The 25,358-nt window shown below is 40.2% G+C and overlaps 3 protein-coding genes across 3 annotated transcripts; 2 read left to right on the forward strand and 1 right to left on the reverse strand.

Moving 5' to 3' along the window:
- The first annotated feature begins 3,649 nt into the window (after positions 1–3,649).
- Positions 3,650–7,777, forward strand: LOC148081134 (transmembrane protein 272-like). Its single transcript, XM_087788350.1, has 4 exons — positions 3,650–3,689; positions 3,759–3,809; positions 3,873–4,076; positions 7,569–7,777. Exons 1-4 carry the CDS (start codon positions 3,650–3,652, stop codon positions 7,775–7,777), a joined length of 504 nt encoding a protein of 167 aa, XP_087644476.1.
- A 1,034-nt stretch (positions 7,778–8,811) lies between these two features.
- Positions 8,812–12,695, forward strand: LOC148081135 (transmembrane protein 272-like). Its single transcript, XM_087790280.1, has 5 exons — positions 8,812–8,861; positions 9,884–9,966; positions 10,025–10,075; positions 10,133–10,318; positions 12,163–12,695. Exons 2-5 carry the CDS (start codon positions 9,903–9,905, stop codon positions 12,369–12,371), a joined length of 510 nt encoding a protein of 169 aa, XP_087646406.1. The 5' UTR covers positions 8,812–8,861; positions 9,884–9,902; the 3' UTR covers positions 12,372–12,695.
- A 5,462-nt stretch (positions 12,696–18,157) lies between these two features.
- On the reverse strand, positions 18,158–25,049 carry pcolceb (procollagen C-endopeptidase enhancer b). The gene is made up of 9 exons (XM_087788551.1): positions 24,964–25,049; positions 23,674–23,782; positions 21,429–21,687; positions 21,236–21,360; positions 20,230–20,366; positions 19,520–20,163; positions 19,362–19,442; positions 19,126–19,296; positions 18,158–18,317 (listed from the first exon to the last, which is right to left on the reverse strand). Exons 1-9 carry the CDS (start codon positions 25,047–25,049, stop codon positions 18,187–18,189), a joined length of 1,743 nt encoding a protein of 580 aa, XP_087644677.1. The 3' UTR covers positions 18,158–18,186.
- Positions 25,050–25,358: the final 309 nt, after the last annotated feature.

Below are 25,358 nucleotides of genomic sequence, written 5' to 3' on the forward strand. Positions count from 1 at the left end.
AACATCCAGAACTTATTTATAAATTTATGAAAAAAAGATATAGTTCATGAAAGAAAAGTATATCTAAAAAAAACAGAAATACACGGTATATGGAAAATAAAAGATTGTTTGTTCAAAAAGTTGGAAAATATAGCAAAACAACTTTAATCTTTAAAGTATTAAAGAAAATACTTTTGCCCAAATATGTTGTTTAAATGAATGAAATGTTTAAGTGAGAGCACAACAAATGGTTTCACTTCCCAGACTGATCCTCCAATTGTTGAACTTTATCTCGACTCACTTTTGAAAATGGTCTTTTGCTCATGATACCTCAGAGGGTTCATGAATCTGAGATGAACTCAGAGTAATTGTGATAAGAAATGAGTCAGTTCTACCAGCCTCACGCACTCTGCTTGTTGAGCACTTATCAGTGGTGCCCAACCTTTTTTATCACCAAGGACCGGTCAATGCTTGACAATTTTACCGCGGCCCGGGGGAGGGGGGGGGGGTTATATTGTAATATATTATTATTATTATATATACAAGTTTTCTGATGTAATCAGATCTAGCAGTTTCCACCATCTCATTGTAAGAAGACATCAGATCCCTGAGGTGAAGTCTGTGCACCTCAAGTTTAGTGGACTTCCAGAGACGCTCAGTCTCTTCCGACTCAGGAGATCTTCATTTGTCCAAGGGCCGTTTTTTCTGAATTTTCAAGTTCGATTTAACAGGTGCCACTTGATCCAGTATTTCAACACAATGATTATTGAAACAGTGAATTAAACTGTTGATGTCTGGGCAGTCATCAAAGGAAAGAGCGTCAAACATAGTAGAAAAGTTATCTGCAGTATCGGCTGAGATGACACGCCTCTGAGACCTAACTTTCAAAGGCTTAGGTTCAGGGATGAAGTCCAGGTTGAACAAGACAAGAGAATGATCACTCAGATGGACATCATGTACAGATACATTAGAAATGTTCAGGCCAAGAGTAAAAACTAAGTCTAAAGTGTGGTCTTTTTGATGAGTGGGTTCAGAAACATGTTGCTCAAAATTAAAGGCTTCTGTTAAAGTTAAAAGTTCATTAGCAGAGCAAGATGTGACGTCATCAACATGAAGATTAAAGTCTCCAAGAATAAGAACAGACACCATTTGAATAAAGGAAGATAAGAAGTCACTGAAGTCTTTCAAGAACATCGCCGCAGGACCAGGCGGGCAGTAGATTGACACATAATACAAAGGTCTTGTAGAACCAACCAAGATCATCTGAGACTCAAAAGAAGTGAATTCCTGTGTCTGAATCACTTTGCAAGAACAACTCTCCCTACTGGACAGAGTCCAGATGAGTAAACTCTTCCTCTCTCTGCCAAATCTCAGAAAGACATAATAAATCCAAATAAACTCTTGTGAAAAGTTAATTAAGATTAAAGGATTTATTAGTAATGGTAACAGTAATATTTGACTGTTTTTTGCAATTATTGCAGGAACTCAAGTTCGTAAAAGCAAATCAAAGGCTCACCGGAAGCGGAAGTTTACAAAATGTTGTGAGGTTTCAATATGTAAAAAAAAAATAGGTTGTAGTGCAGAGAATGACTCTTTAAGAAAATAAGGCTTTATGAAGTTTCATGAACATGTTCAGTAGCGAGCGCCCTAAAAATGATGCAAGGTTTCAGTAGAATTTCTTTCTGTTCAAAGCAATAGATTATGAACTGTTGTGTTGGGTTTTTAACTTTAAAAAGAGGGTTTTTCTCTGTCCTAGTGTAGATAATCAGTATTTGTCATTAAAATATACATATTCATTCATTGTCTACCGCCTTATCCCGGGGTCGGGTTGTGGGGAGACTGGAGTCTATCCCAGTATCATAGGGCGAGAGGCAGGGGACATCCTGGACAGGATGCCAGTCTGTCGCAGGGCACACAAAGACAGACAACCATTCACACACACTCTTACCTATGGACAATTTTTCTCAATTTCTCAATCAACCTCTGTATGTTTTTGGACTGTGGGAGGAAACCGGAGTGCCCGGAGTAAACCCACCGCCTCGGCCTGCAATCAAACCAACAACCTTCTTGCTGTGAGGCAACCGCGCTTACCACCGCACCACTGTATATTTAAAAATATATATATATATATATATTTATGTGAAATGTGTTTCCGAAAACAAAATTATGGATTTGGTCAATTGTGTTTACTAGGTGTGAGCCTGTGTTAAGATTTTAGAAAGCGTATCTGAAAATTGGGTTAGTGATTGTTGACAAAACTGTCACTCAACATGATGACCAGTCAGGAAGTCATAACATACGTGGTTCTCACGTCATCAGCAAATGGCCATACCTGATATTACAGAGCACATTTATAAACTCAATATAATTGTTCCACTGAGAGTTCCAGGCCGATCACCGATTGGTTGAACTTGATCCGTGACTCAGTTTAATATAGTCTTTCTTATTGGTCATTAGATTATTTCTTAAGGTTTAGTCCGAATCGTAAACAACTCAAAGTCCAGATAATAAAAGAGTCAACACGGTCTGGGTTATATTAAAGAGTCCACACTTCAAGTCTGTGTCGAGGTGGAGTCAGGATATTTGCACGCTCTGGTAAGTTGTGTGTTTTTCCTTAAAGGTTCTATTGTTTCTTTAGGTACGAAAGACTTTCAGCTGACTCGTTGAGTTTTTTAATTCTCTTACCTTTAGACTGACAGACGGATACATAGATAGGTCGGTCGGTCGTTAGATCGTTAGTTAGATTGATATTTGAAAAGTGCCTTTCTAGACCAGGGTCACGAAGCGCTTGAACAACCAAAAGCCATACACAAATACATCTATGGTTATCTATCATTGGCCACTGTTAACTTCAACATTTTTTTTTATTCTTACATTGATGCAATTTCACAACATTTATATACAATTGTTTAAATGTTAATTTCTAAAATCCACAAAAAGATAAAAATCCAAATTCAAAACTGTAATGTGTTTAGAGAAATGTTCATTACATCCACCAAAATAGACAAATTTCTAAAATAGATGTTTGTGAAAAATGTATTTCAGGTGTTGATTTTTAATGTTTAGAACCATCTCAAGATGACGATTAAAGTATTGTGAAAGTCTGAGCATGTAATCACTTTTATTATTTATTATGACTCTTATTGCAGGCCTGAGTCACTTCCTGATCCTTCTATGCGTCTATCAAGCACTGGTTTAACTTTGATCATACTGACCCAGATTGACCATTTTAGGATCACCAGATCACGAGGGCTCTGACAACATATCACAATGTGGACTAAGTAAAGACGAACATGTCACTTCAAGGGTTTTTAGACAAAATAAAATCCATTTATATCCTTGATTTATTTTATCACCACTCATCCACGACAAATAAATACATTGTGGATATTTTTCCAGTCTTACTTAAAAAACAAATGACTTTACTGCTTTTCAAAGTGATTATACAATGATGAAGGACAAAAAAACACAACATTTTGTGTTATTGAATGAAGGTTAGGATTAGATTATTATTTTTACTTCACCGACAGGCTTCATTTTTAGTAATTCTAAAGATTTAAATCTAAGAACGTTGTAACAACAATTATCTACCAACCACTTTTTGTGTTGTGTTTCTATATAAATAGCATCACGACTTCTTCTTGTCCGAGTCAACATGTCAGGAAACAACATGATTCAGCAAATCCAGGATCCACCCAAACAAGTTTCAGGTAAAACCTAAAATGACCTATAAACTTTTATTTGACAGTAATGAGGGTTGTGCGTTTGATTTCTTGCAGTTACAGGATTGACCATACTGATTGCGTTGGCAATTGCTAAGATTTCTATCGGTGAGTCTGTCCATCAAACAACACACAAGCAAGTCATAGTGGTTGTGCTGTTTTGTTGATCAGGAGTGGTGTACATGGACCAATGTCCCATCCAACCATACATCCCCATCTACCTGATCGTGTTCGGCTGCTTCAGCATCCTGGTGGCCATCATCAGCTGTCTGCCCTGGACTCGCGCACCCAGCGATGAACGAACAACGCTCGGCAATGTATTGCTCGTTGTTCGGAATTTGTTGAACACCTTCCTCTTTGCCTGGCTGATCGCGGGTAAGACCTCACACAGGAGCTCCAGACGATGGATGGTTTGAAGTCTTTGCCAGCCAAGTCATACCTTTGCAAAATACCTCAATAGTCGTCTGGTCTGCAATCAAAGACTTTTTTTTTTGGTCAGCATGTATCTGCTCTAATGGAACACAAAACAGGTCCTTATATTCAAGTAGATTTCTGAAGGTATACCTTGATCAATGAAGGCTTTGCATCGTTCACTTTTCTGCTATTAATGCTGTAAGGAAAAACATCAAAACATAAATCAAGTTCCATCTGTGGGTTATTTGACCTTTTTTAGTGTCATAGTTAATCCAAAATTCAAATTAATTTTCTACTCACCCTTATGTCAACTAAGGGTTGGGATTATTTTCAGAGTATTGTGTTCCTTTTAGAGTTATAGACAAAAATGTTAGTTCATTTTAATGTAGTGACTGGAGCTCAGTAGGCCCAAAAACAGCATATTTACTGAACCGTCTTTTAACGTAGTTATGGTCATTATATATACAATAAACGGTTCTGTGAGGTCCGGGACTAAGGCAGACCCAAATTAGTGGAATCACCAATCAACAGGCAAAAGCGGCGTTTACACACAAGTTTATTCAGAGAACAACTATAACAAAATAAATGAGAGTCCCACGAAGAATTGTCCAGAATCATAAGTGTTCATGTCACAGTCCAAGATAATGTAAAGCACAACAGAAACCGGGCTGAGAACAAACTAATGAAGACTGAAAAACAAAGAGAGCGTCAGGGAAAAAAACATGCTAATAAAAACGATGAAAAGCAGGCACTGTCACATAACATGACATACCAGCAACAGGTACCAGACTATAATCTGGTACCTGTTGCTGGGAAAGCGTGGCTTTATACTCTCCAGCTGATGGAGTACCCTTTTTTCCACACTATTAGGCGCACCGGATTATAAGGCGCACCATCAATGAATGGCCTTTTTTTTTTTTTTTTTTCATAAATAGGTTGCACCGGATTATAATGCGCATAGAATAAAAGATACAGTCAAACATTTGACTGGGGTTTCGTTATGCATCCAATAGATAAAGCTGTGCTAAAGGGAACATCAACAAAACAGTCAGATAAAGTCAAACTTTATTAAGCGTTCTGACAACTCTGTTCACTTCCATGGTAACGATGTTGAAATGATGTTTAAAAGGCTTCAAGCAGCAGCGCATGAGACTGGTGTTGTGAGCAGACAAACTTGGAGTGAGAAGCAGTGAAGTTGAGCGCATGTATGACAGCTAGAGAGGGCGTGTATGACATGTTGAACGCACCTGTATGACTGGTTGAGTGCGCAGCAGAGTGATTTTGAGTGAACAACAACCAAGACACACTCGCTCAAAACATGGGCAGTAATCTTACTCAATAGCCATCTGCATTATGTGACGTGCGTCGTTAATATTATATATTAATTATATGCATCTCTCTTATGTGCTTTTTTTAACGGTTGTCAAGCAACAACATTTCGTTGCCAGTTTCACTGCTGTGTTTTCAAGAAATTTCATCGAGAAAAATGATGGCTCTGCGACCGTTTACTTGGAAAAAATGAATAAAACTCACAAAATATAGCCCCTTCAATCCGCTCACTCATCTGTCTGAACCCAGATCTCACTATCAACAAAAAATGATTAGCTTCAGCAGCTGGAAGGAAAAGGGTGTTACACACCTGCACCATATTGTACAAGAAAACTAACTGATAGGCTTCTCTGAACTTGTAGATAATTTAACATGACAAATTCACACTTTTTAGAATATATACAATTTCATTCTATAATTTTACTAATAATTAGAAAAAAAGATATCATCAGAAGATTCTATTCCAGTGAATAAAATACTTAACAGCCCCAGTACAAAGAAAAATAATCCAAAATAATCCAAAATATATTCAGTACTGAACCAGGCGGACACCTCGATGTGCATACCAACCACAAAATAGGATTAAGACCTCTCCATGAGCACCAACTCTGACTTTTGGAGTCACATATCTAACAATATTTTCATTAAGAATACAAACAAACATTTACAGCTTATCCAATATAAAGTTATTCATAGAACTCACTATACTGCTTCAAGACAACACCAGATGGGCTTCAATGAATCAGACAGATGCACCAGCTACTCCCTGGGTACTGGTGGGCTGGGTGGCTGGAGGCGGTGTGTGGACTGTTGGGGGTGGAGCTTGGCTAGTTGTTCTGGATGGCCCTCTGGCCTGGGTGGCCTTCCACCTTGTCCATGATGGGGGGCCATGGGTGGGTTGGTCTTGGGGTGGATGCCCCCACATGCCACACAGGGCACGCGCAGAGTCAGCGCCACAACTGCAGTGACTCTGCGCGTGCCCTGTGTGGCATGTGCCTGGTTGGGGCCGTTTGCCTCCTAGGCTGCGGGGCGGTGCATGACCGGGGTGGTCAGTCTTTCGGGGGCTGCCTGGATGGTGGGGCCGCATAATGGGCAGGGACATAGCGGGGGAGGCGGGAGCGGTGGGCGGCCCATTGGTACCGTAGAGACCGCATAGCGTTCGCTGGCTGTCCCTCGCCGGTTGGCCCTTCGGCCCCTCTGTTACGGCGCCTGCTCCTGGTGCCTCCTCTCTCTGCTTCCTCCGCCAGGGGCACTGGCACCGCGATCCTGCCGGGCTAGGCATGGGCCCACTGGCTTGGTTTGGGGCGGCTTGGCTTCTCGGTGTCAATGGGTCCCTCATGCCCCTCCTGCAGATATGTACAGATGGCGCTTCTGGGTCTCTGCTCACACACACACACACACACACACACACACACACACACACACACACCTTTCCAATGTATCTCCTCCTGCTACTTGAGTCTGTTTACCTGTGTATTATATACATTTGCAATCGGCCTAATTAGTTGTGAAGTAGACTGCCTGCCTAGAGCCTGGTCCTTTCAAGGTTTCTGCCTCCTAGAGTCTGTTTTTCCTTGCCACAGTGATGATGTTATCATAAGCTTTTGGCAAGTAATTAGAACTGCACTGGTAGCATAGAGACAATGGATACCTCACAACAGTATGAACACAATACTATTATACCCTGTGATTGTTTTCTTCTTATATATGTTTGTTACAGTTGAAAATATGATAATTTAAAGAAAATAAATGTGAGAATACTTCTTCTGGTTCACGTCACAATCTTAACATAGATTTATTATTCATGTACTTTGGAAACACAAACATCCAGAAAATCCAATTTAATGGCTTTTTTATTACATATATAAGTTACACACAGAAGAGAAAACAGTTTGTTTTTTTTAACCTATTTTTCTGATTTTCAAAATGGAATGAATTACAGAAGTAAATGTGGGCCTTTATAGACAAATTGCAGGTTGAAATATATGAATTATCTTTCATTTGAATAATCTTTTGTTTGAGTTTCACACCCGTGTAGTAGAACTATGACATTCCCGACAAACTAAATGTTTTTTATTGTTTAGAGAAAGTTTAAAAAAACATTGAGTATCTTGTATTTTCTAGGCAGCTATTGGATCTACTCAGTTTACGACGCTCCAGGACATGTCCAATTCTGCAACAGGCTACTTTACAGATTTGCCTTCTGGACCACCACGGTGTACTACATCCTAATGTGTGTTCTGGTAGTTTTCTGCATCCTCCCCCTCGCATGCATGTTCTTCTGTGCCCTGTTGTGTAGACCATTCATACCTGACTCAGATGATGATGTCTAAACGTGAATTACTACTTCATTATAAACCAAAAATAAAGAAGACATCCTGAAGTACTAAGAGTGTATTCATCTGTGATTAATACAACAGAACATGTCAATGTCAATTATTATTACATCTGTGTTCTGTGAACTAAATAGCAGTGAATATTTTATTTTTATATCGTTTGTCCTTATTATACTTGTCATTTCTCTTTGTCGAAGTAAGAAACTAAAATTCAAGATAGAAGTTGTCAGTTTTTGTTTTTGTTGCTACAATAAGAGCTAACTCTAGTTCGCATGTAGCAGTAAAGCTAACACTAGCTCCAACATGTCATGTGACGTTTATCAATAAAATGATTCAAACTATCAATGAGTTCTGATTGTTTGTTGTTTTGTGTTTTTTCCTCAAGAGTCACAAATATCACTTCTAAATTAATCATTATATTTACCAGAATGTGAATCAATGTTAAATACCGTATTTTTAGGACTATAAGGCGCACTTAAAATAATTAATTTTTTATCTTAATTAAAGACAATAACAATAACAATAAGTAGTAAGTAATTATTATTTGTAAAGCGTTGTAAATGCGGTAGAATATAATACATTCTCACTTTTCAATATATATTGTTTAAACATCCAGAACTTATTTATAAATTTATGAAAAAAAAGATATAGTTCATGAAAGAAAAGTATAGTCAGATCTAAAAGAAACAGAAATACACGGTCTAAGGAAAATAAAACATTGTTTGATTTTGAACGCTAAATGAATAGAATGAAAAGAAAAAGTGAGGTCAGCATTATATGCAACAATATTTTGGGATCAAGTTTCTTTTTTTTATTCTAGGTAAAGAAAAAAAATGAATAATAATAAATGCAGATTTTTGTTCTTTTTATTTTTTCACTGATCTTTTGCTCCATCTAGTGGTGAAAAGCGGTACAACCACTCTGTCAACCTCATACTTTTGTTTGTAATTTCCTCTTTGCGTATTTTCTCGAGTGACGTCAACTTCCTCCAGCCTATGGTGGGAGGGTGCGTCTTCCTGTCGCCGTGACGTCAGAGCAGTGGCGGCAGCAGCAGGAAGGTAAACGTAGGAGTCAAACACAGGTAAGAACGAGTTCCAAATCTTTTTTTTTAATCATCCATTTGTCTGTTTGTGAGTGTTTTTCTTATGAGGCTGTGAGATGAACTCGCTCAGAATCTAAACGTGTTGGTTTCAGGTCGAGGCAGTTGAATAAGGGCGAGGCGTGACGACAGGTTCTTGACAGAGATTCTTCTTTTAAAAACACTTGTGTTGAGAGTCTCGCTTTAAACTCCATTCCCACGGATTTTATCTTCAAACTTTTGATTTCAGCTTTGAGCAAACGTGTCAAACTTTGGCCCTGGGATCCAAAAAAAAAAAAAAAAGACCATCCAAGTTGTTTGTTATTGCCTTCAAAAACAGCATTAAAAGCTTAGAAACACTTTTTGTGAAAACAAAAACTAGACCAGCTGGCACATGCATGTTGACATCTTGTGATTCAAAGGGGAACTTTTCGCACAGACATTTTTCGTCACACAATTATGACCGTCAGGAATTTTCATTAGTATCCCCAAAAAAAACATTTGGTAAGTTTGTCAACTCATTTTTTTAAATGTATTTATAATAGTTCTTCACGTTCTCTCATGAATCCTTTTTTTTTCCAAGTAGATTTATATATATAAGGATTTATTAAATAAATTTTCACTTAAAGTGTACGAACACGTTTTCATTTTTTCATTAAATAAACATGTGAAATTGTAAATGTACCTGTTTTGCAAATTCGACTCAAACTACCTACATTTCGAACATGTCCAGAGATTTAAAAAATGTGTGTCAGAACTTGACCTGAGAGCCGTCGTGAAAAATCATAAACCGGCTTCTGTTGGAATGTTGTCAAACCTACTGCTCGACGTTTTCTTTGACGCAGACGTTTGTGTCCAATGTAAGTAAGTAAGTAAGTGATTATCATTTGTAAAGTTTCACAGACCAGGGTCACAAGGCGCTTCACCAACAGATCAATACACAGTTGGAAATAAACACTAATTAAAAATCCAAAAGGATTCCATTCATTAGTCCCACAAATGTTCATGATGGTCTCTGTCTGCAGTTTCATCGATCGCCCGATCATGTCAAATACTGGGCTTTTGAAACACATCCGGAGCCCCCCTGAAGCCCCCCCTAAGATCCTAAGTAAGACTTGTTCAAGTACAATAGTTCAAAAGTTGAAGTTCAACGTCTCTTGTTGCAGTTCCTGCGAAGGCGCTCCTGTGCATCATGCCCATAACTCAGATTTCAATCGGTGAGTGACCCTTGACCCCCTCCGGTCTGGCAACTCTTGAATCCTCTGTTTCCTCAGGAGCGGTCCACCTGAACGACTGTCCGCGGGAGCAGAACATCCCCATCTACCTGATCGTGGTGGGGGTCTTCGGCCTGATCCTGGCCCTGCTGGCGTGCCTGCCGTGCGCTCAGGGGACCGCCAGCCTCGTGTGCAAGACTTGGAATTCTCTCGTCGCCTTCTTCCTGTTATGCTGGTTCATCGCAGGTCAGACATGACTTTTCTTTTGCATGAAAACAAATGTGTTTGTGGTATCCCTTGTGTTGTCTCGGGGTCAAGGTGAACGACCTCTACAACTGCTACTGCGTATCACAAAAGTGACATTTCTGCAGAAGTGTATCTTTTCCTGGGACAACACTGAAGAAATGACACTATGACACAATGAAAGGTAGTCTGTGTGTTGGTAATATAACAGTCAATTCATTCATTTTCTATCGCTTTATCCATAACCGAGACTGGAGCCTATCCCAGTGTCATAGGGCGAGAGGCAGGGGATACCCTGGACAGGATGCTGTCAATTTCCCCAAGTTCTCAATCGACCTCTGTATGTTTTCGGACTGTGGGAGGAAACCGGAGTGCCCGGAGTAAACCCACGGAACACGAGGAGAACAAACAAACTCCACACAGAAAGGTCACGCGTTGGCTCGACCTGGAAGCGAACCAGCAACTTTCTTTTGCTGTGAGACGACTGTGTGCCCGTCGTTCATTTATTTTCCTCTCAAAATGTAGCCATTAATAGCTAAACCCCTGGCATGAAAAGTGAGTAGTGAAAGTTCCTGAAGTGTCAATATTTTGCGTGGCCACCATTATTTTCCAGAACTGCTTTCAAAGACAGCATTTGGATGTGACGCTCCTGCACGGAATTTCTTTGGAGGACCAACCCTGTTCTGAGTGGATCCTGCTCTTTTAAACTGTGCTCAGTTCCAGGGTGTTGGCATCTTCTTAAAGCCTTGGCCGTCTTCATGTAGCGCAACAATTTGCCTTTTAAGATCCTCGGAGAGTTCTTTACCGTGGGTTGCCATGTTGGAACTTTCGGGGACCGGAGCTGTGTCTCAAATCACATACTTACGTAATTAAAGTTAGTGTTTTTAGTGTATAAGTGCGTGTCAATTCTTAGTATGCTAAATGTAGTTCTCCATGCACACTAAATTGTTACTAAAACGCCAACAAAACTGAGTATGGATCGTTGGACACTTTTTACCCTAAACGACTCCATCTTAGTGACGTTGTCGTTGTAAACAGAAGTTACTATATATATATATATATATATATATATATATATATATATATATGCATATACTTGCAGGTGCATTTTGAGCAGCAGTAGAAGAGACACGTCTTCGCTGCTGATACCGTGGGTAAATATCTTGCGAATATTTCGTTTCTCATATTTCTTGATCCAAACCAAACGTGCTGCCAGCAGGTGTCGCTAGTGTTCCTACAGCTGGTTGAAACCATCGTTAAATAGTAGTAGAAGAAGAAGCTTTGGCATCATTTCCTGTTAATGTGTAGCAGCAGAGTTTGATTAGAGACATACTATCTGTGGAGGATTAGTTACTAGTTAGTACATACACTATCCTGATGCATACTAACCTCGAGTGCACTAAGAGAAGAGACACGGCACAGTATGACAGAACACAATTGAACTCACCTGTTCCCTATGAACACCTGAGCAACAATAATGAGTCCCATGACATTTTGGAGGGAAAATGACAAGCAGTGCTCAATTTGGACAATTATGGATGTAGTCTCTTAGGGGTGGACTCACTTTTGTTGTTATTTTGAGTGAAAAATAAACGTACACTGTTATATTAACAACACACAGACTACTTTCCATTGTGTCGAAGTGTCATTGGGTCAGTGTTGAAAAGATATGCTTAAATATCTGCAGAAATGTGTTGTACTCACTTTTGCGCTACACTGTATTTCTGAAAGCCAAGGAGGTCGTTCATCTTGACCGAGAAGCAACACAAGGGATACGACAAACACATTTGTTGTCGGGCCACCTTGACCCTGAGACAACGAGGGCGTCACTAACCGATGACTCTCAGGTAACGTGTGGGTCTACTCCATCTACAAACCGAGCTTCAGCAAGAACACGACGCACATCGAGCCGTACTGCGAGAAGACCCTCTACCTGTTCGCCTTCTGGAACATCACGCTGGTCTACATCCTGCTGCTGCTGCTGGTGTTCGGCAGCTGCTGCGTCCTGTTCTGCTTCTACCTCTGCGGCCGCGCCGACCCCGACGACGCCATCTAGAACCTCGAGACCGTTTCAATGACGTCACACTTGTTTTAATCTGACCGCAGACATTTTAACTGTCAAGATGTGATTGTGGATTCGATCGGATACAATATTTGTACTGAGATGCAGTCGCAAAGAAGATTATTTAAACCGTATCGGAGCTTTATTCTTGACACACAAAAAACATGTGTACGGCTGATTATGGCGTCATGTTGATCACTGTATCCCTGTGAACGTCGCAGGAAATATAGTCCCTCGATGTCACATTAAAAAATATATATATATTTTTGGAGGGTGAGGAAAGAGATGTTAGTCGATTGAACTGTTTTTTCTAAGGTCGCTGGATCAAAGAAGTATTTGTCATATTTTGTGGGTCGCTAACGGTATTCCACTTGATGAAAGACCAATAACGCTGTCGTACGATGAAGCTGCAGAACAGACAGACGGACAAATTCCAATTTACAGCATATCATAAAAACAAGAAAAAAGAACAAAGCGCAAGTATAAAGAAAATAGATTGAAAGGAAGCGCAATTTTCAAATTCAATCTAATTTAAAATGTCTTATCATAACAAAGTTATCTCAAGTAACTTTACAGTTTTAGATGAAGACTACAGTGGAGGAAAGAAAAACAGATCCTAGCAAATACAACGATTAACATGAAACATCTTTTCACTCCTGCCCTCAAAGAATTAAACAATCTAATAACACGAGGAATGAATGTGTCCCTGAGTCTATTAGAGTTGCATCATGGGAGGAGCATTCATGCTCCATCTGCTTCTGTGCTCACTGATGACAGTGTTCAGAGGATGACTGTCATCATCCATGATGGACAGTAGTTTGTTCAATGATCTCCTCTCTTGTCACCAGTGAGTCCAGCTTCATACACGGAGCTCCTGATCAACGATAGTTTCATAAAAACAAGAACAAAATGCGAGGGATGACAAAATATAAGCTAGTAGGTATAAAGAAAAGGATACAAAGATAAGATAGAATAGAATACATCATCTTTAGAAAATAAATAGTTGGTATTGTTTGTCAAAGACTATTTATTATTATTATTTATAATAGAAATCCATGTTTCTTCTCACATTAATCAACATGTTTTTAAAAAGTAGATTTTCAAAAAATATATAGATTTATTAAACTCATGAAATTGTAATTTTTCATGTTTTGAAGATGCTGACTGTGCTAATTCAATGTAAACTACTGTGGTAACAGTAAGTAACTTGGTAAGTAAAGGTTCTTTGTAAAGATCTTTCTAGACCAGGGTCACGAAGTGCTTGAACAATCAAAAACAATACACTGTTAAAATATATGCTTTAAAAGATCAAGACACATAAGACAATAAGGAAAAATGTCTTGAGATGTTTCTTGAAGGAGTCAGTAGATCATCAAACACAGATGTTTCTTGAAGGAGTCAGTAGATCATCAAACACACAGATGTTTCTTGAAGGAGTCAGTAGATCATCAAACACAGATGTTTCTTGAAGGAGTCAGTAGATCATCAAACACACAGATGTTTCTTGAAGGAGTCAGTAGATCCTCAAACACAGATGTTTCTTGAAGGAGTCAGTAGATCATCAAACACAGATGTTTCTTGAAGGAGTCAGTAGATCATCAAACACAGATGTTTCTTGAAGGAGTCAGTAGATCATCAAACACAGATGTTTCTTGAAGGAGTCAGTAGATCATCAAACACAGATGTTTCTTGAAGGAGTCAGTAGATCATCAAACACAGATGTTTCTTGAAGGAGTCAGTAGATCATCAAACACAGATGTTTCTTGAAGGAGTCAGTAGATCATCGAACACAGATGTTTCTTGAAGGAGTCAGTAGATCATCGAACACAGATGTTTCTTGAAGGAGTCAGTAGATCATCAAACACAGATGTTTCTTGAAGGAGTCAGTAGGTCATCAAACACAGATGTGTCTTGAAGGAGTCAGTAGATCATCAAACACAGATGTTTCTTGAAGGAGTCAGTAGATCATCAAACACAGATGTGTCTTGAAGGAGTCAGTAGATCATCAAACACAGATGTTTCTTGAAGGAGTCAGTAGATCATCAAACACAGATGTTTCTTGAAGGAGTCAGTAGATCATCAAACACAGATGTTTCTTGAAGGAGTCAGTAGATCATCAAACACAGAGATGTTTCTTGAAGGAGTCAGTAGATCATCAAACACAGATGTTTCTTGAAGGAGTCAGTAGATCATCAAACACAGAGATGTTTCTTGAAGGAGTCAGTAGATCATCAAACACAGATGTTTCTTGAAGGAGTCAGTAGATCATCAAACACAGAGATGTTTCTTGAAGGAGTCAGTAGATCATCAAACACAGATGTTTCTTGAAGGAGTCAGTAGATCATCAAACACAGAGATGTTTCTTGAAGGAGTCAGTAGATCATCAAACACAGATGTTTCTTGAAGGAGTCAGTAGATCATCAAACACAGATGTTTCTTGAAGGAGTCAGTAGATCATCAAACACAGATGTTTCTTGAAGGAGTCAGTAGATCATCAAACACAGAGATGTTTCTTGAAGGAGTCAGTAGATCATCAAACACAGATGTTTCTTGAAGGAGTCAGTAGATCATCAAACACAGATGTTTCTTGAAGGAGTCAGTAGATCATCAAACACAGATGTTTCTTGAAGGAGTCAGTAGATCATCAAACACAGATGTTTCTTGAAGGACTCAGTAGATCATCAAACACAGATGTTTCTTGAAGGACTCAGTAGATCATCAAACACAGAGATCGTTCATGGAAAAGATGACTTCTGCTTTCTGATTGGTCACCCTAATAATAATAATAATTCATTTTTTTCGAAGCGCCTTTTTCAGAGGCAGTGTACATTTTTTATACAAATACCAAACGATATATAGTGATATATTGTGATAGTGTAGTAACAAGGATATATGTGTAGTATTGTCCAGTACTTGACTCTGGTGTTGTGATAGTGTAGTAACAAGTATATATGTGTATTATTGTCCAGTACTTGACTCTGGTGTTGTGATAGTGTAGTAACAAGTATATATGTGTAGTATTGTCCAGTACTTGACTCTGGTGTTGTAGTATTTACAGACCACATGACTCTTGACGAAGTTGTAACTGCTTTCATTTGTTTTCAAACCAAAATATCTCCAAAGATCAGCTTTAAAAGCTGCTGGAGTCCCTGTATCCTCTCGTCCTCAGTCATTGCCAGAATCGCGAGATTTTATTAAGCTGCAAAGGAAGGAATAACTGCTGTCGGCAGTTTAATTGCAACAACAACAAAAAAAAAAACTTTATTGCAAAAACAAAAATTCAATCATTTTATATATATTATTATAGAATATTTTATTTCGTTAAAAATACAAACCATTAAAGAGCTATGATTAAAAATGTTTTAAAGTAAAAAAGAAAATAAGAATTCAATGATTTCAAGTATCATGACAAAAATATCACAATATATCATCAATTCTTACACCCCACGAGAAAGATTGTATGAATTTTACTCAAAATACTTGCGTTTGAATGATTTATTTTTGATTATATCTCTCTTTGTTCAACCTTTGGAACTAATTCACTATTTGCAGCTGTTTTCCATACATTACCAAAAGGGGGCGCTCTGACCTCTGTGACGATGAACCAGACCTGTGTCCACGGTCTTGTCACTCGCTGTTGAAAGGATTCTGGGAAACGTTCTTGATCGATATCATCATGTTTTTAAGTTGTCGTTCGAGTTCATGCATGGACTTCTCATCAGATCACACTGGTTTTCTTTGCACTGTATACGAAACACGTGTATTTCTGCTGAAAGAAAATGAACAAATATATTGTTTGTTTCGTGACACTTTGATAGAAGACAAACTGTTGTGTATTTATCTTTTGTTACACTTGAAGCTCAGACAGGAAAGTAGGTAACAAACGAAAATAATACAAAAATAAAATAAAAATTCTAAAACTGCAATATTTTAATGTAATATTTAATATTACAATAATTAATATAAAAGCGTAAAAACAGGCAATAGATTCGATTAGGCCTCTAATAGGATCTCTGTTACATTTCAATGCGACGTGATCCTCAAAAGCTAGAAGCTGCAGAGACCTCGGACAATAAGCCGAGCCTGACACATGTGTCACATGTATCCATGTCATGTCTGTTGCCAGGCAACCAACTGCTCTGCTCTGCAGTATTATGTAATGATGGAAAACATGCTTATTTTTAAGCATATCATGTTACTTTTTTTTTCATTCATTTCCATGACATTAGTTGTTATGGTTTTAAATAACATGTTTTTAAATCATTAACAGTAAATGATGATGCAGATCGGCGATAACTTGAAGGTCACTGCCGTCTTTGGCAGCTGTGTCAAGAAATACCAGATTTATTTTCTAGGAAGGAACTGTCTCTTTAAACCTGACAACAACTGAAGTAAATGACAAGTAGTATTTAAAGACCTCTGAGTGCGACGGTTGGTAAAATGGAACATTTTGGATTCTACCAACTTTTCTGTCAGGCCTCCTGACAATCTTTCCTAGCCTCGGGTCACAGTACGACCACAGTACTGGAGCGCCACTGCATATGTATTTATGACCCTAGGGTTAGTGAAAGTCCATTTCCTTTCTCAATACTAACATTCAACAGGCGCCTTTGGTTAAACAACACAAGATAAAGCGAAGCAAGAACTACGAGTACTCCTTCAGATTTCTAATGCCCTACAGATACAGTATTTCGTCAACAAAATCCAAGACATGTCGCAGATTCTGTTCAAAGCCTTTATGGACAGAATTTCGTCGAGGGGGCCCTGTTTGGTGGTTTCAGGAATGGGTCACTTCTTTTTGCTGATGACTTGCTCCTGTTGGCTTTACCAGATCGTGACCTTCAGTTCAAAATGTGCAATTGAGGGATTAAAATCATCCCTTCCAAATTTGAGTCCATGGTTATCAGACAGAGCGAGGGGTCTTCCCCAAGTGGAGGAGTTCAAGTAGGGTCTTGCTCACGAGTGAGGGAAGAATGGAGCGTGAGACGGCAGATGAGGTTGGTGTCAGGCATTATGCAGACGATGCAGCGATTTGTGGTGGTGAGGAGAGAGCTAAGGCAGCAGAGCTCTCTGTATACCAGTCGATCTAAGACCCTACCTTCACTTAGGGTCACAAACGTTGGGCAGTGACCAAAAGAACAAGCTCGCAGGTACAAGTCGGTGATATTAGTTTTCTTCAGAAGACTGCCTGGACTCTCCAGAGGAGATATGGTGAGAAACACAGTCGACCAAAAATACATTTTTCCCGTCATGGTGGTTGGTGCAAGCTTTTCAGAAACTGCTGATCCAGAAGCATTTTAGGGCATAACTGTCTCCAAGACTGTGTCCAGCAAGAGACGTGGCAGTTGTCAGACCAAAAATACTCGCTGGTGCAAGAGGAAGAATAAGCAGCAATAACCGAAGAGAGCGGAGAAACCTGGATGTGATCTAGGGACTGGGAGCGAGCTCATACATAGCAGACCAGGTTTTTAGTATGAGGACCAGGTTAAAATCACAATGTTGACAAGAACAATTTTCTCCTTAGAGATGAACTGCGTATTAATCGTCGATGTATACTTGTGTATCTACTAAAGCAGAAGTATCAATGAATCAAGAAATGAGTTGCGTGGTTACCCAACTTCTGCTTCAGGTCCAAAGAATTGAAGAAAAGTTTTTAGAGAGTTGAAGCATCGTGTTGTTCTTACTTCAGTGATTTATTACATATATTTTATAAATTAAACATGAAATAAACATGAGTCTTATTTAAAACAGGCATTTTAATATTGAATTACTGTCTTGAGTTGAGGATATGATGTACCAGTCCGTGGTGTCAGCAGCCTTTTTTTGCCAGGTTTGCCAGTGCTTTTCCGTGGATGGGCTTGAAGAGGAGAGTGAAGCTGGACGGGGTCAGCAGGCCTTGTCCTTGGGTGTCCACTTTTCCCATTAGGACATAGTTGAGGCCTGAAGAGGGGCAGAGAACATGTTTAAGTATTTTACGTGACGACAACAAGAAATAGTCATAGTGTCCATTTTCCACAGACTTGTCGTAGCTCTACACTACTGTAGTCTACTCGACTCTGACCAGTTTGTGTTGTGTTTCCATCAGCACGCTAAGTGGTTAAGATACTATATGTAGTACCTGCTACGCTCTGGTTCAGAGCGAGCCACCTATTGGTCAGAGAGACGTAACTGAGAGTCATCAGCAAAACTTCCAACTCAAGTGGTGGATGTCTGTCTGGACAATTGTTACACGGTGTGTGGACGAGGTCCAGACCAGATAAATAAACTATTGCCTTCACGTTTTGCCACACCCCCATCAGGTACATGGAAGTCGTTTTGTCCCCATAGTATAGTATATTTTAGGATTTCATTTTTATATATTTATTTTTTTGTCTGTTTGTATTATTGACTCATCTATTTTCTACATCTTTATCCCTTGTGAGGGTCGCGGGGAGACTGGAACCTATCCCAGTTTCAGTTTCATTGGGCGAGAGGCAGGGGACACCCTGGACAGGACACCAGTCTCAGGACACACAAAGACAGACAACCATTCACACACACACTCATACCTACAGACAATTTCCCCCAAGTTTCAAATCAACCTCTGTATGTTTTTGGACTGTGGGAGGAAACCGGAGTGCCCGGAGTTAACCCACGCAACAAGTTGGCTTGGCCTGGAAGCGAACCAGCAACCTTATCCCTAATTTGCCTTGCCATTGCCCACGGACCACTTTCAGAACCACTGGTTCATGTGGAGGGTAACATGTACCTTTGGTGAGCCCTGGACATCTCCTGCAGGTAGAGTTGAGGAAGACCGACAAGGCCGGTCCTGTTCTGGTGATATTCAGTCTTCCCGCCTTGTAAGCCTTGATGATGGAAACCTCAACTGTAGCCGAACCACCGGGACCAGAGGTCAGCGAGGTAACCTTCCCTGTGATCACTACAAAAAAAAAAAAAAATACATGAGATGTATGGGAATTTAAATACAAGTTAATGTGTTCTCACCAAAGTCATGTGGGCAGAAGCTGATCTGAAGAGTTCCTGGTCTCTTGCAGGCTTGTGTGCACATTGGGTTTAGTGGTACGGCTGTTTCATACACACACATAAAGCAAGGATAAACAAACACTCTTGATGTTAGTTAATATAAAACTTGATGAACTCACGTTTCTTACTCACGACAGGTTTCTTTGTGACTGTTTTGCCAGGTTTGGGAATCACTTTTGGTTTTATCGTGGGTTTAACTTTTGGTTTGGCTGTGCCTTTAGGTGTTGGCTTTCTTGGTTTGACCACAGGTTTTGGGGTGGGTTTGGTCTTCAGCACAGGTTTCCGTGTGGGTTTTGCCTTGAGGTTCGGTTTGAGGTTCGGCTTGATAACCTTGGGTTTGGTTGGTTTTGGCTTCAGTGTGGGTTTAGCTCCAGGTTTGGGAAAAGGCTTCTTCAGAGGCTTTTTCACAGGAGTTTTTGCAGATGGTTTGGCTGGTTTAGGTTTGAGCGTAGGCTTGAGTCCAGGCTTGACCACAGGTTTACGTGGCGGAGGCTTTATCGGGATCTTAGCAAGTGGTTTTTTGATAGGTTTTAGTGTAGGTTTTGGTTTCAACTTGGGCATTAGTTTGGTGGGCTTCACTGGCTTAGGAGCGGGTTTCCGTGTGGTGGAGGTCGTCCCCGGTCGGTGTATGAAGTCTCCCCCGGCAGTGGGTCTTCGTGACCCACGTGGGACACTGGTGTAGAGGGCCATGAAACCATCTGAGGTTATACTGAGGTCGGAGACGAACTGGACCAGGAGCTGGTTGCCGTTGGTTATGATAACGCTGAGCGGACAAAATGGCATCAAGAGACGAGCACGGACAGACGGTGAAAAATGACTCCCATCTTACCCTGGTGGCCGGTCACCGCAGAACTTCCCAATCCTCCTGGAGTTGTCGCTCTCCCCGCCGTTAAACAACGCCACATAGTCATAGCGGCAGTACATGTCGGGCTCCAGATCCAACTTCTCGAACTTCACCTCGATAACCTTGAGAGGAGGACAAACGTCACACAAACCTTGACTTGTGAATTACATAAGATTTTGTGTATGTTTGTTTTTTTATGAAGCCAGTACGAGATCCTCAAACAGTGCAGGCCATTTAACTCCCTCTCTCACCCTCGCTTCCTCCCACGCTTCCTCACGTTCAATCTCTCGGTACACATTCACACGCCTTCCAACTCTCAAAGGACGTATTCATCAGAGCTCTGCAAGTGTGTCGTTGATACACACAAAGGCACTCACAACTTTTGGGGCCCATATAAACTAATTTTGCACCAGATTTTAACACATATTTAGAGGTTTAATTCAATATATGGAATTATATTACAAATGTTGTGGGGTTTTTTTTGCAATAATTTAATAAGGAAATTTAAATGAAAGACAAATATTGTTTGATATTCTAATTCCTTAATTTAAACATACATTTCTAAATAGCAGCTTTTTAAATGTATAGTCTTTTAAATCCAATATAAAAATGTAGGCAGGGGCTCAATGCTCGATTGGATGAGTCCGGTAAGATTTTTATATTGAATTTAAAAGCCAAAGAATGAAAAGATGTTGAATTTACAAAATGAATTCTTGAATTATCGTATTTAAAATATAAAACTCTATGTGTAAAATAAAAACCTATTCATTTATAATTTTAAAAAACCCAGTCATTAACAAAAGTTAAAACATTTGATATGTTAAAGTCAATATTCTGATGCCACTGATTTACTTCCATATAGTCGTGAATGAATGATCTTTTTTACTTTAAAGGAAAATCTTCACTTGTGGCTGTGAATAAAGCGAGTTCAATTCTCTGTAGGTGTGACGGTACAAAGGTCTTATGAGACGGGTGATCGTCTGTTGCTCACATTGTTCGGCTCGACGGAGATGTGCCAGGAGCAGCTGATGCCTGCTGGGTAATCAGAATTGGGCCAGTTAGGAGTCTTGACGGATCCTTGTTCTTTTGTCAAGCGGCCGCCACAGAACTGATTCTCTGCAGGGGGCGACAATGAGGGCAAATTGACTTTGAGGAAGAACAGATCTGAAGGACATGAAACGCACCTTCCACATGAGGCTTGCCGGCGCTGAAGTAAGCCAGGAACCCTCGCCCTGCCGTGGCCTCGTCCGACACCATCTCCAGCATCATGGTGTTGTAGGTGGAGATGACGGCGCCGGGACGGAACGTGCCGCAGAAGCGACCCAGTTTCTGCACCAGGCGGGTGTGGCCGTTGTAGACGTCCAGGTAGTCATAGCGACAGGTGGGGTCGGCCTCCAGGTCGAAGAGGCGGAAGGACAGCATGACCACGTGTCCTTCTGGAACCTGAGGAGACAAAATGTCGAGTAGAAAAAGGAAATTACTTTAAAATTTTAATTTTTAAAGAGTTATTTTACTTTTCTGCTACTTTTTAAACATGATTATTTACACTATTTTACACTTGTCTGGATACATTTTCTCCAGAATATTTGTCCTTATTTAGTCATCATTTTAGGGCCACATTTTAAACTACGACTTTTGTAAGGCGGCCATCAATGCAAAAGTAAAAAGGGATGAATAAAAGATGCTTAACATGATGGTAAAACTTTTGATTATGTAACGAATTGACCTTCAAGGCAAAAAGACGAGAAGAATAAAATGGGTCTAAATGAAAGTAAAAGTAAAAATAAGAAGAAAATGAAATAAGCTTAAGATGTAATTTAGTTGCATATTAGTTTCATTACCAAAAGGAATTCCCCCCAAAAGGACAAATTAAAAAAGAGAAAGAATTGGGTCTCACATTTTGACTCAAATTAGTTTGAGTATAAATAAATAAAATAGTGACCAATGAGAAGCATTTTTAATTATCTGTGTCCTTTTAGAATATTTGATAAAACTCCACAGACCTCGCCATAAACTGTATTAAACCAATATTTTTGTGAAAAAATCTCTAAATTACTCTGTGTCAACAGATTCCTAAATACTAAAATATTTCAGCTTTTATTTTAAACTTCTGCATCAGATAGAGTTTTTATCAAATACTTGATGCATGGCGATGATGGTCAGTAATGCATTGTCGAGATTTTTCACCAACAAAATTAAGTAAATTAAAGAGAAAATCCCTTCCCCTTTGTGTGGAACCACTGCAGCCATGGAGCCTGTCTCCAGCATGTGGTCCTCCTTGAACCCTGTGACTCTGGCTGATATCTCAGCTATCCCTATTTCTAAGCTCCCTTTCTTGTCCAAGATCTTGGAGAAGGTGGTGTCTGAGCAGCTGTCTTTGTTCCTGGATCAGAGCGACATCCAAGAGAAGTTTCAGTCTGGCTTTGGCAAACATCACTCTACGGAGACAGCCTTACTGAATGTGTCCAGTGACATCATGATGTCGGCTGATTCGGGTCAATACACTGTTCTGGTTCTATTGGATCTTTCCTGGATGAAGTGGGACGGTCTGGGTCTGTGTTAGAATGGTTCTCATCTTACCTTTCTCGGCGCAGTTTTAGTGTATATGCCAATCAAATGAGGTCTGAATCAGCTGATCTGTTGTGTGGAGTCCCTCAAGGTTCTGTTCTGGGTCCTTTATTATTTTAGTACTTGATTCCCCTCAGTAAAATCATTCAGAGATTTTCTTACCACATTTTTGCTGATGACATCCAGCTCTACTACTCTGTTGATCCAACTGAGCCCCAGAGGCTGAACTGAATTGTTTGCTAGAAATCAAACAATGAGTGAAAACACTTTACAGCTAAATGTGGACAAAACTTAAACTCTGGTGATTAATCCTGATGATAAGATTCCAGGGTTGAGTCAGTACTTGAGTGACTTAGGTCAGTCTGTCAAACTGAGCCTAAGAAACCTGGGTCTTGTATTTGACAAACACATGTCTCTAGTTCAAAACTGCAGAAAACTGACCAGAAACTGTTGCAACTGAGAAAAATATCTAAACTCTGGAAAATGATGTTACAACACGATATTGAGATTATAGTCCATACGTTTGTTTCTTCTCGTCTGGACTATTGTAATAGTTAATTTTCGTGTTCAAACAAGAAGGATCTGTCTCGCCTGCAGTTCATACGAAACTCTGAATTCTGACAGAAATTAAATTGCAACACAAAAATGGGAGGGGGGGAGTAAACTTGACTTAAATGTTTTACAAAATATTTCAGACAGTTATAATCAATGAAACGAAAATGTATTCAATGATTTCTTCCATCAGTGAGGCACCGTAACGATTGCCTCAATGACCGGGACTTGTCCGTGGATCGAGGGGTTGAAGTCCGATGATATAAACATTGAGTTATTCAGTCCTTAATAGATATAAAGGTGACTCACAGTGATGTACCAGAGGCATTTACTGTTGGGTTTGTAGTTACTGGGGAAACCTTCGCTGGCGACGATGCCCGAGTCTGTGACCATGTGACCTCCGCAGCTAAAGTTTGGCCTAAAAGAAAGGACACACAATGTCAATGAACCACAACGTAAAGGAAACGATGAAACAGTGATATTCATCAACATCAAGTGACAGTTCAACTCAAATTAAAAATGTCTACTCAACCCTCATGTCGACTAAGAGTTGGGATTATTTTCAGAGTGATTTTTTCTTTTTAGAGTTATAGACCGAAATGTATGTTCATATGACAGTCGTGAATGGTGCCCACTTTTCTTTATCCTTCTCGTCCAAAAAGACTTAAAAACATCCAAATACCTCCAGACTGCTCGTCGGACAAGCTCGCGGTGTCTACTGTCTACACTGTTTTAGCGTCTGCTAAAAACAAGCTTGAAATACAGAATTATTCAAGTTCTTCCGGATCGATCCCACTTGTCAAGGCGTCATTTCAAGAGTGACTTTACAGGCGAGCAGTAGGTTTGGATGTTTTTAAGTCTTTTTGGACAAAGATGAACACAAAGACAACTAAGCTCCAGTCGCTACATTAAAATGAATAAACATTTTTCTGTCCATTTGTCATAAAATGTCATCCCTATGACAGGGCCATGTTGCTAAACGGGAGCTCCTCACTTAACCGTAAAAAATCGGTTGCCGAAAAGTGACTCAAAGTTAAATAAATTCAAGGCCTCTGCAGTAAAACCAGCGAGGCCGACCCTCGGCGCTGCAGACCTCCCCACACAATCCCCTCTTGTTCCCCGGGCCTCAGGTCTCTAGAGTTGAAGTCAACACAGAGTTAAGTTCTGCAAGCTTTCCTGCACCACAAGACGGTTCTGAAGAGTTCCTAGCTCGTACTTAGAGGAGCACCATGTGGCACCAGGCGACCCACAACCCACTCTGTCGCCCTTGGATCAAAGACTTTTAATTTCAGAGCAGGGCTTGTTAATGGAGGTCTGTGCTGGCTGCAGGACCTTTGGGGGTGCCACGAGTGAGGATCTAAATCGCTTCTGGTCGATCTCGTCGGGGATGTTTCCACAAATAACCAGCGGCAGTTCCTCCCAGGGCTGGTCCGAGCCGGACCACCACAGGCATTTGTGTGTCCCTCTCACCAAGTTTACATCGACGCGAACGGACTTCAGGGAGTTTTTGCAAGTAAAATATACATCCAGGACAGTTCATACACCCACGAGTGTCTTTCCTCGCCTCAGTCCGGCCTCACGTGCGAGCGAGTCTCTCACCTGGAGTTGTTGGTTGAGCTCTGAGCTCGGGTCCAGGCCGGGGCGACCACGACCAGGAGACACACAGTCCACACCCTGACCTCCATCCTGCTGTTAGGTGAAGAAAGACGGCGGAGGAGAGACGGAGGAGGCGGGAGGAGCGTAGAAGGAGGTGTGGAAGGACGTGAAAGGTTGGAGGAGGGAGGCGGGCTGAGGCGGGGGTCGGATCAGAGACCAGTATTACATGTAGCGAGACCACAATCCTGCGCCTGTTCCTGTCGAGTCTGTAGAGGAAAATGTTTTTTTTTCAGTTTACAGTAACAGAATAGTTGAGTTGACGCCTACAAGAGAGTTAGTATTTGTCACAGAAAATGGAGAAAATGTTTTTTTAAAACTGTTATTCTTGAATTTCTTTC

The sequence above is a fragment of the Callionymus lyra genome, chromosome 4 (assembly GCF_982586985.1).
Source record: "Callionymus lyra chromosome 4, fCalLyr1.hap1.1, whole genome shotgun sequence".
In the NCBI taxonomy this organism is placed as follows: domain Eukaryota; kingdom Metazoa; phylum Chordata; class Actinopteri; order Syngnathiformes; family Callionymidae; genus Callionymus; species Callionymus lyra.

Coding starts and splice junctions, on each gene's coding strand:
- LOC148081134 (XM_087788350.1), top strand. CDS start 3,650: ATGATTCAGCAAATCCAGGATCCACCCAAACAAGTTTCAG. Junction 3,810..3,872: donor AATTGCTAAGATTTCTATCG/GTGAGTCTGTCC, acceptor TTTGTTGATCAG/GAGTGGTGTACATGGACCAA. Junction 4,077..7,568: donor CTTTGCCTGGCTGATCGCGG/GTAAGACCTCAC, acceptor TGTATTTTCTAG/GCAGCTATTGGATCTACTCA.
- LOC148081135 (XM_087790280.1), top strand. CDS start 9,903: ATGTCAAATACTGGGCTTTTGAAACACATCCGGAGCCCCCCTGAAGCC. Junction 9,967..10,024: donor AGCCCCCCCTAAGATCCTAA/GTAAGACTTGTT, acceptor CTCTTGTTGCAG/TTCCTGCGAAGGCGCTCCTG. Junction 10,076..10,132: donor CATAACTCAGATTTCAATCG/GTGAGTGACCCT, acceptor CTGTTTCCTCAG/GAGCGGTCCACCTGAACGAC.
- pcolceb (XM_087788551.1), bottom strand. CDS start 25,049: ATGGAGGTCAGGGTGTGGACTGTGTGTCTCCTGGTCGTGGTCGCCCCG. Junction 19,297..19,361: donor CTTCTGCCCACATGACTTTG/GTGAGAACACAT, acceptor TTTTTTTTGTAG/TGATCACAGGGAAGGTTACC. Junction 18,318..19,125: donor ATGTCCAGGGCTCACCAAAG/GTACATGTTACC, acceptor GCCCCTCTTCAG/GCCTCAACTATGTCCTAATG.